General features: G+C 29.2%; 3 protein-coding genes across 5 annotated transcripts in view; 2 read left to right on the top strand and 1 right to left on the bottom strand.

The window, feature by feature from the left end:
* Rim2 (replication in mitochondria 2) overlaps window positions 1-3,496 on the top strand; it is a 36,553-nt gene extending 33,057 nt beyond the window's left edge. For all 3 annotated transcript variants that reach the window (XM_065500564.1, XM_065500566.1, XM_065500565.1), the window contains exons 4-7: window positions 1,032-1,163; window positions 1,278-1,551; window positions 1,628-1,860; window positions 2,209-3,496. In XM_065500564.1, the coding sequence (XP_065356636.1) occupies window positions 1,032-1,163; window positions 1,278-1,551; window positions 1,628-1,860; window positions 2,209-2,335 (766 nt within the window). In that variant the 3' untranslated portion in view covers window positions 2,336-3,496. The remainder of the gene's footprint in view (window positions 1-1,031; window positions 1,164-1,277; window positions 1,552-1,627; window positions 1,861-2,208) is intronic.
* Window positions 3,497-6,505: 3,009 nt separating this feature from the next.
* mRpL27 (mitochondrial ribosomal protein L27) lies at window positions 6,506-7,229 on the bottom strand. Its single transcript, XM_065500780.1, has 3 exons — window positions 7,068-7,229; window positions 6,838-7,001; window positions 6,506-6,770 (listed from the first exon to the last, which is right to left on the bottom strand). Exons 1-3 carry the CDS (start codon window positions 7,129-7,131, stop codon window positions 6,567-6,569), a joined length of 432 nt encoding a protein of 143 aa, XP_065356852.1. The 5' UTR covers window positions 7,132-7,229; the 3' UTR covers window positions 6,506-6,566.
* Window positions 7,230-8,569: 1,340 nt separating this feature from the next.
* LOC135950927 (uncharacterized) lies at window positions 8,570-10,034 on the top strand. The gene is made up of 2 exons (XM_065500452.1): window positions 8,570-8,939; window positions 8,998-10,034. Exons 1-2 carry the CDS (start codon window positions 8,588-8,590, stop codon window positions 9,852-9,854), a joined length of 1,209 nt encoding a protein of 402 aa, XP_065356524.1. The 5' UTR covers window positions 8,570-8,587; the 3' UTR covers window positions 9,855-10,034.
* The last annotated feature ends 1,020 nt before the right edge of the window (window positions 10,035-11,054 follow it).

The following is an 11,054-nucleotide window of genomic DNA, read 5'->3' as shown; positions in this document are numbered from 1 at the left end:
GAAAATTTATTTTTTTTTTATTCATTTTAATTTTCTTTAAATTTGAAATAAAAAAATAATTAAAATAATTTCGTTCCTACAGCACCGAAAACAACCTACTTGAAGTTGTTTTCGTTCCAGTCGCAAATGACAGGTTTTTCGTTACTGATCGGTGCCGTTTCGTTCCCAATTTTCGGTGCCGATTTCTGAAACGAACTTTTTTTCGGTGCAAATGTATGGAATTTCGTTTTCGGTGCCGATTACGGTGTATGCAGAAACGTAGCTTAACTGGAGAATGCTATTGAAACAAAGTGTAATACAATTTTAATTCAATTGCTTGACTATAATTCAAGGATTAAATTATACTTGCATTCAACTTGAATTCCAGTAAAAATGCTTATTATTTTTAAAAATATGAACACAATTAATTAAATTCTGAAAATTGAAGACAAACTAAAAAGTATTAAAACTTAGGTTTCATTTTTACAAAAATTTGCTAGGCCTTGTTTTTTTATTACTGTTTCACAGCGACGATGCGTTTAACCAATTTCGTATTTTGCGATCTACAATTTCATATATAGTCTCTATGGGATTGAGAGCTTACGATTGGGCAGGCCACTGATCATTGCATAGTAACCATTCGGTTACAAAGTTAGATGTGTGTTTCATATTTCCCTCAGCGTGTGGATACTTAATATCGCTAAAAAATTATATTTTTCCGATTGCAGTCATATTATCTTTTATGATATGAATAAGCAGCTAATGAAATATTTCGATATAGTTGAAATACTATAGATTTTATTGTTTAAATTTGGCAAATTTGATTTCTCTTTAATAAAATTTAGAAGTTATTCTATACAGCATGGACACAAATTTAAATTCCTTTACTAAATTTGAGATTTGACAACCTGAGGAACTGTTGAACTTTACATAAACTGAACTTTTAATTTTCTGTCCTTAATATCTTTTGAATATCAAAGAAATAAAACAAAATGTAATCATTTTTATTTGTACATTTATTAAAACCTTTTATATATTTATTTCAATTCCAGACACATAGTACAAAATGAAGGACCCAAAGCATTATTTAAAGGTCTTGGACCGAATCTCGTTGGTGTTGCACCATCACGTGCCATATACTTTTGCACATATTCACAAACCAAAAATTTCCTCAATAACTTAGGGTAAGTACTTAACCAGACATGCATTCTTAAGCACATTATGCTTTTTTACAATTTAATAATGTGCCTTTACATTCTATTTATCGTTCTTTTTTTATTTTTATTGTTTTGCATTAGATTAATACAACCTGATTCACCACAAGTTCATATTGTAAGTGCAGCTAGTGCCGGTTTTGTTTCCTCTTCCATAACAAATCCAATTTGGTTTGTTAAAACACGTTTGCAATTGGACTACAATTCCAAAGTTCAAATGACCGTCAGACAATGTATAAAACGTGTTTATACTCAGGGTGGTGTTGCTGGCTTTTACAAAGGTATTACCGCCAGCTATTTTGGCATCTGTGAGACCATGATACATTTTGTTATCTATGAATTTATCAAATCGAAATTGGTAAGTTAGAAATAAAATGTTTTATCTTTCTTAATGTGAACTGTTAATTTAAAACTTTGTATTTTGTGCTTTGCAGATTGAACAACAAAATCTCCGCCAAAATAAACATCATTCGGATACTTCAAAGACCACAAGAGATTTTCTTGAATTTATGATGGCTGGAGCCATATCAAAGACTGTTGCCTCATGTATTGCATACCCGCATGAAGTTGCGCGAACGCGTTTACGTGAAGAGGGTAGTAAATATAATAAATTTTGGCAAACCTTACACACGGTATGGAAGGAAGAGGGTAGAGCTGGTTTATATAGGTAATATTATGAAATCCTTTTAATATGATGACAGATTCCATTAGAATTAGTTTATATTTGTTTATAATTCCTCAAATGTGTTCATTCTTGACCGTCTTTCTGCACTCTCTTAATTGTTTTTGATTAAAAATCTGTATATTTTTATTAAGTTTATAAATAAATTAGCAATTATTTTAAAATTTTGCATTTCAACAACAACATTTTAAAATACTTGCAATGACGTTTATATTATGCACATTTTTTTAGCCTCAATAAGCAAAATAACATTTATATTTATATATCCACACTACACAACTGGCATGTCTATTAATAATATTTTTGTTTGTTTTCTCCATTATTATTTTACAGAGGCTTGGGTACACAACTTGTTCGACAAATACCAAATACTGCTATAATGATGGCAACCTATGAAGCTGTGGTTTACGTATTAACACGACGTTTTAATAATAAAAGTAATGAATTCTATGATTTTTAAAATAACCTATTTCCTTATCCTTTAGCTAGGCTTAACAAAGTTTTAAAACATTAAAAGACAAACTTACAAAGTTTGTTTGTTTGTGGTGGTACCATTATTTGTTTTGTAGCAGAAGACTTATTTTGAAACAACAAAGAGGTGAACTTTTAAAACCCTCAAAACAATAGTGTAACACCACACTACTGTTTATTTGGTCTTAAATCAGACCAACATTTTTTGAAACCAAAAGAAATCATATTTATACAAGTACATATATGTAGATTATGAGCGCTAAATTGTAGTTTTAGTTGAAAATAAATAATAATAATAAAAATACTTACACCACAAAGTTGCTATGCAACTTTAAATTTAAACAATAATAATTTAAATTAAAAAATACTGCTTTCTTAAAACAGAAAAATCTGTATATTGAAAAAAAACATACCAACGAAATTATTATTGATCTGATTGAATAAACTAAATTTTAGTTAAAAAAAGGAAAAGCAAAAAGCACAAAAACTTAATAAAAATAATGGCTTTTTTAATAAAAAATACAAACAACAACTTAACTAAAATCTTTTCGAAAACGCACGAATTAGTTTTTAAGTTTCATTTCGAAATATAATTGTATTTCGAGGAAAGCTTTCTTGGTATTAATTATTTATAAAACATCTAATTTTATTTAAAAAACAAAATAAACACACATGCAGAGCGCTCTTTATTTTATAAAACTATAAAATTTCATTTTTATTATTACTTTTAATAACTATTATTGAACATTTTGTGATCTTTATTAGATCTATAATTTTTTTTAATTTTGTTTCTTTTTTATAGATCTAAAATATAAATGAAAAGAAAAAAATAACTTGTTATACTTACTGTTATACTTATAAAATACCAATTTGTCCTTATATACATACGAAAAATAATTCTATTATACTATAATAATGATTAATATGTAATAACAAAGAAAAATACATTTTTTAGTTCTTAGATTTTATGTTAAATCATTAAAATATGTTATATTATTACGCATAGATTAAAAAACCAGAAAAGAAAATATTTAGTTTATCATCCCTCAATGAAGAAAAAAATCTAATTTTATTTATGTTATGTGGTATTTTTTTTTTAGTTAAAAAGAAAAATAAAATAAAAACAAACTTTATTGAAGTTCCTTTAAAATTATGATGTTTTATTTATCTGAATTAATTATTTTCTATTACACAACTCTACAAATCGAAAGTATTTGAAACTCCCTTCGTCTGTTTGTCTGTATGTCTGTCCGTCTGTCTGTTGAAATCAATTTTCTGAAGACCCCAGATATCTTCGGGATCCAAATCTTCAATAATTCTATCAGACATGCTTTCGACAAGTTTCCTATTTAAAATCAGCAAAATCCACAAATGGCTGAGATATGAGGAAAAAACCAGGATAACCTGGATTTTTGACCTATTGTTGACCTATATCTGGCTTACTATTCATTAATATAGACAATATGGATATCATAATAAGTTGGACCTACAATGGGTCAAAATCGGAAAAAATATTTTTTAACCTGTTTTTTTTCACTAAAAAATTTAAAAAACCCAAAATTTGTTTAAAAATTTAAAAAAAAAAATAAAATATAAAAAAAATTTAAAAAAAATTAAAATAACAATTCGAAAAAAAATTAAAAAAACAACTTTGGAAAAAAAATAAATTTTGTTTACCTAAAAATATTTAAAATTTGTATTTGAAGTATAATTTGGTGAAGAGTATATAAGATTCGGCACAGCCGAATATAGCTCTCTTACTTGTTTCTTAATGATAGAATTTATTTTAGTTAATAACTAGACATTTCAATGAATTATAGTGAAAATCATTTTCAAACCGGACAGAAAAATATATATTTTTTTATATTTGGGATTCCTAACCATAACATGATGACAATGGAGACTTTGATTTAATTTTTACAAAAATTGCCTGACCCTTTTAGTGACTTTAGTGTATTTTGATGGATATCGCTTGTTTCTTATTACAATCTTCTCCTTTGAAATATTTTGCCATTGCCTTATAACCGCATCTATGAGATTGACATCTGGCAATTGGGCACCACTTCAAGATTTTATTTACGAATAAGGTCTTTAGTATTTCATTAATATATACATACTTCTAATAACTTACATATGTATGTATGTATGTATATTAACAAAAAAAATTATGATGATATTGACTAAACTTTCCATTGTTTGGTTTAATTTTTACAAAAATTGCCTGACCCTTTTAATGACTCAGTATTTTGATGGATATCGCTTGTTTTTATTACAGCTTCTCAGTGACGATGGATTGAATCAATAAAAGTTCCAATCGTCTCCTTTGAAATATTTTACCATCGCCTTATAACCGCATCTAATAAAATGTCCTTCGTGGTATAATTTTGAACGATCTATAAATTCCCATAGGTTTTCTATGAGATTGACATCTGGCAATTGGTCACCACTTCAAAACACGTAACGTATTTGATAGTAACCACTCGATTACAACCTTTGAGGTGTTTTTGGTTCATTGTCATGCTGGAATCTCCAAACCAAATGTAGGGTCACACATGGAAAATTTTTACTCAAAAAAGCGTAACCACTTTTATTAACACAAATTAGTTTGACGTGTTTACTCTTACAAGTGTTTTGTAAGATCAAACAGTATCATATAAAATAAAACAAAATATTTTGTTTTAAATAGTCGTAAGCAAAAGGAGTTTTTTAATAAATAAAAGAATTAAACATATTTTATTTAGTGATTACGTCTTTTTCGTCAAATATTTGCCATGTGTGACCCTACCTTAAGCCTATAGATACATAACATCGTTTAAAATGCATCTGTATCCAATTCCAGTCATAGGATCTTTCCATCATCCATTCACCACAATATTCCCACTGCCAAACTAGACTGTCTTATTTTTGTATTGAGGATTAGCCTCTTCTCTTTGGCCGTCTTTCAAATGTTCTTCAATACTGCTTTTAAAGTGTATTTGGATTCATCCGAAATGAGGACAATATTCCATTTCTGGCTCGGCCAGTTTAAATATTCTACGACAAATTGTATACAAACAGTACGGTTTTTTTTGGAAATAAGAGGTTTTAAGTTCGTGAGGTAAAAATGCTTAAGTGGAAATATCTCGAAACCAACATATCAGAGTTGTGTATATAAAAAGAAGTTAAAAAGTATGTTGCAGGTGAAGTTCCCTAGTAAACTAAACTAGTATTCCATAAGTCACTTTTTCTGGGGAATATTTTTGTTTTAGTTCTTTTTTATTCTTAATTTCCTTATTGTTTGTTTTTTTGTTGAGATTCGGGTAGGAGAGCGGAGGCTGCTACGACATGGTTGGGAGAGCAATGTAGGGACGAACACTTGTCTCTGATCATTCTTTGTGTGGTATAAGCTGTGTGGTGTCTGATCAGTGTAGTTGTACCTTTTTGTTATAGATGAGTGGTTTGGGAGCTCCCTGATATATACATGCGAAGAGCTATTTGGAAACCTCGCCTGGCTAACCGATCCGTAACAAGTATTGTCGGTAAAGCCCGACTATATAATACCCTATACTGAAATGGGCTTTATATGGATTCTGTTACCAATTATGGGCCGCTTGCCATGAAATTAGATCGCGTGATTTCGTTCTATATGAAACTTACTCATATTGAATTGTTTTTGGATACCAACATTTTTAAGAGTTTTATGATAATTTATAATAATTTTCGGAAGTAATTTCCGCACAAAATTTGAAGGTCAGATTTATTTGTATATATGTAAATCTTATCGCATAATTACAACTATTGTGGTGTAGTTTATCAGCCCAATTATGAATAAAAAATTCCGCGGGAGTTTGTTTCCCGGGAGTTTTTTCCCATTGAATTTGAATAGGAAAAATGAGAAAAGGGAAAAACTCCCGGGGAATTTTTATTCATAATTGTTTGAAAAACTATTTTTCACTTAATATAACATTTCAAAGGCTAAAAATGTTTTGGAAAAATCATGTTAGTTTTAGACACTAAAAAATCACAATTGGACTCAACATGTAAAAAAAAATATTTGAAAACTACCCATACAACGAATTGCTTGTTTATTGGCAATAAATGTTCATAATTTGTCTTACCAAATAAAAATATAACCACTATAAATAATTATAAACACACAAAATGACAACAATGCTAGATATTACCTTAAATTATAACAATGTGCAACTTTATTAATTAATATTTAATATAAATTACATATTTTAAATTTCATCAACTAAACGAAAACGTTGATGCTGTTGGTCTGGCACAACATTAAAGAATTTCTTGTGTATGGGTTGACCCTCACGGCCAGCATAATGGCGCTGTACCCAGGTATGGTCCCAATTGGGGTCTAAAGGTTCACAGGTGACATAGACCTTGCCATGTTCCATAGCAAACAATGTACCATTACGTCCAAAACCAACCTTAATAAAAAAATATTACCTTCGTTAGTATATCAAATTGAATATTAAAAATATGCATATATTTTACATTTAAACCTGGATGGAATCTGGTGGTTAATTGTGTTGCCAATAGAGTACCTTGTGATACATAGTGACCATCCTGTACTCGCCAGCCACGATGTTTTGGTCTAGCATGTCCTTTCTTGTTGCGAGTACTACCACCGGTTTTCTTACTCGCATTACGTATCGTGGCTACAAATGTAAATTTCTTTCATATATTTTTTCATATTTAAGAAGTTGTTTTTAATATAATCTTACTTAACAGAGGTTGGTCTGCCTTCAAACATGTTAAAGACAGCTTTTGTAGAATTGTATATGACATTTTTTAACAATTTTATTCAACTTTTTATTTTAATAAATCATTACTATATTCTAATTTGTAAGGTTAAATAACAAAAATTTTAGTCAGCTGTAAGAAAAAGTTTGGGAAGTATTGCTGCGAATAGGGTTAACGAGTCTAGTAGTTTTATACAAGAAGGCGGGCAAGTAGATTTTTAATTCAGTTGTGTAAAACACTGCATCACAGTGAAAAATGGTATCAAGGCGTATTTAACAAGGTGACAGCAGTGGCGAATTGAAATAAATACAGGCGAATTCACTTATTTTTTATATATAGAGTTTGACATACGGACGTACGGTCGAATATTTTTTATATATGCAGTTTGACATTTGTGCGAGCTGTTTCTATAATCAGCTGTGCTGCCGATGATACCTTATTAAATGCACCTTGAATGGTATATTTTGTTAATTGCAGGCCTGTAGAAATGATTACAAACAATAAATACAACAATTTGTTACGTTATTTCAAATAAAAATTCCTAAAAAAGGTACGTAGGAACATTATCACACAAACATTTTGCGAAAAATTTCATAGAAAATTTTGCGTATAACAGTATTCTATGTAGAAAATGTTGTGTATAATTGAATTTTCTATAGATAATATTGTGTAAAACAAAATGTTCTATGAAAAATGTTGTGTATAACAGAATTTTCTGTAGAAAATGTTGTGAGTAACAGAAATTTCTACAAGAAATGTTGCGTATAACAGTATTTTCTATAGAAAATGTTACGTCTTTTTGAAACAAAATGTTTCGTACAACAGTATTTTCTAAAGACAATATCGCGTATAACAGTTGCTGAATTCACAACAATTTGTATCGTGTATCTTGTATTAAATACAATTTTTGTTTATTAGTTTGTGAACACCCATTGTATATTGTATGAATGTTTTTGAAAGCGTAGTATGTACAACAAGTAGACCGACTCTCATTTTTTCAAATTACTCTCTGACATATACGGGTACTATGTGTGCTCAGAGAAATTTATAGCTGCAAACCAATACAACTTTTTAAAAACTTACAAAAAAAAAGTGTATAAGTGTATTTAATTTTTATATGAAAATTTCCAACAACAAGCTTACACTATTGTATTTGAATTCAATAATACACTCGATACAATGATACAAGGAGTTTTGTGAATTCAGCAAGTATTTTTATAGAAAATGTTGCGTATGTAGAGCATGTTTGATGTAACAGTATTTTCAATATGAATACAATAAAATTTTGGGTATTACTTTATTCATGCATTTCCTATGCTAAAAATTTAATTTTTAGAACTCTGAACTAGAAAAAAGTACTATGTATTTGAATTTTATTTGGAAACCGAACAAACATTTTTTCCATCCCTGGTGGTAACCTATATCAAAGTTTTAGAATCACTGCTTATAATTCAAGTGAATTTAATTTTTGTTTATTTACAATATTTTATAAAACGAAATAATGGAAATCTCGACATCATCCTCTACAGAAAATTCATTACAAACAATGGTTCCCACACTTAAACTAAGAGAAAAAATACGTGAGTACACCAAATCACATCGGGAACAATTGCGTGCAAATTCTTTGGACTCCTTACGGTTTGGCATTGGAGAGATTAAAGCGCGCATTCAAGAATTGGAAAATTTGACTGAAAAGGATGTCACTGGTTTGGCTGGACGCATAAAACGTCGTAAACATGCCACCAATGAAGATATGTACAGACTATCTCATGCATTCCTACAAGACGAAAAGAACATAGAAACATTTAACAAAATACCCGGTGCTATACAAGTCTTGGTCAAGGAGTTGACAGGTATTGAACAAATTTGAAACTATGGTTTGGATTTTTATTTAAAAATAATGTATTACAGGCAAAGACTCTGAACGCCAGCTAAGCTCTGCTGAGTGTTTGTGCAATTTGTCTTTAGGTGAAGCACCAGTTTGTGAAAAAATATCTTCATTGGCAGGAAGCTACCTGGTTACCTATCTGCATACAACAGAAACCCAGTTATTGAGACTGTGTTTATGGACGCTAGCTAACATTCTGGCCACTGGCCATAAAGGTGCTTCAACGCTTATGCAAATGCAAGTTTTACCACAGTTATGGAAACTTTATACCGATGATGAGATAGCTGATAGTCTTGCTGATTTTCGTGAAGATGCTGCTATTTGTCTACAAATTATAGCTCTAAACTCTGAAAAATTAAAAAGCGAGGATCGTGATTACGTTCATAAACATTTTGTGGAAAAAAATCCCACATGTGTAGCTGGGGAATATAATCTACAAATAATTTTTCATATTTTATTCTGTCATGCTGAATTGGTAGGTTCTTTAACATCTTCTGAGCAACTATACCTAATAAACTATTCACTCAGCAATATTTGTAATACAAAGGAATTTAAAACATCAACACAACATTTAAAGATTCTCTATTCAGTTCGTGTATTAGCTAATTTGTTGGCTTGCCATCCCACCTGCTATTCAATGTTACTACAACAATTATCGATAGTATGGCATACCAATCTTACAGCACTTTTAAATTCACTATTTTTCTTCCAAAATCCATACCTAACACGAGAGGTTTTGTGGTTTTTGAAAAATATTTTGAATTTGGAAAATTCAATTCCTTTAGCTCAGAATAATTTTGTAGAGAAATTAAATATTTGTAAAAGTAATTTTGAGAAAATTTCTGTACTAAATAATGATGTAGAATCTATGGTAGTTTAGAAATAATTTTAAGGGCTATTAAAAGCATTGGATTGATTTATTATTTATTGAATTATTAAATGAAAAAAAAGAATAATTGTTAAAGTTGAAAAATTGCATAGCATATAAAAATATTCGAAATATTAATGGAGATAATAGAATAATAAAATATATTTGCTAAAATACTCCTTAGTTTTTAAATGTACATGTGATTTTAATTTATGAAAAATGTTCAGCGAAGAAATCAGCATGATTTAAGTACATATGTACTTAATTTTGGAATCTTATATATAAATAGGCCACAAGTTTTTTTGTGGTACACTTTTAAGTATTATTGTCCACCAATATTGATGAAACATATATGGTTTAAAAGGTTTTTTGTAAGTATTTTTCTTATTATTGGTGAGAAGGAAAAATTTAAAAAACCTCTAAATAATGCTGAAATCAGTTCATTAATATAAATATATTTAGACAATTCGCATTTTCTGTAAACATTTGTTGTAAACTAGCTGACCCGACAGACGTTGTCCTGTCCATGTTTGAATAGGGTAAAAATAGTTAAAAAGAAAAAAAACGTATTATTGAATGACATAGAACATAGAATAAAATATACATAGAAGCGCTACAAAGAACCTAAGTTTGTTATCAAAAACCTAAGTCTTTCAACAACCGATTTTGGGCTAGAAATATGAGTGATCACAGATCTAGCTCTTTTTCTTGATTAAACGCTTATTGGCCAAGTTATTAGCGAATTTAGATATTTTGAGTTTTTATATAAAAAATCGATTTTTTGTCAGAAATATGAGTGATCACAGATCGAGCTCCTTTTCTTGATTAAACGCTTATTGGCCAAGTTATTATCGAATATAGATATTGAGTTTATATCGATTTTTGGTCAGAAATATGAGTGATCACAGATCGGTCTCCTTTTCTTGATTAAACGCTTATTGGCGAAGTTATAAACGAATTTATATATTTTGAGATTTTATATAAAAAAACCAATTTTTGTTCAGAAATATGAGTGATCACAAATAGATTTGCTTTTCTTGATTAAACGCTTATTGGCCAAATTATTAGCGAATTTAGATATTTTCAGTTTTTATATAAAAAAATAGATTTTGGGCCAGAAATATGAGTGATCACAGATCGAGCTCTTTTTCTTGAATAAATGCTTATTGGCCAAGTTATTAGCGAATTTAGATATTTTAAGTTTTTATATAA

Source organism: Calliphora vicina, chromosome 2 (assembly GCF_958450345.1).
Source record: "Calliphora vicina chromosome 2, idCalVici1.1, whole genome shotgun sequence".
Taxonomy (NCBI): Eukaryota; Metazoa; Arthropoda; class Insecta; order Diptera; family Calliphoridae; genus Calliphora; species Calliphora vicina.
This window is presented reverse-complemented; position numbering and strand designations above follow the sequence as displayed.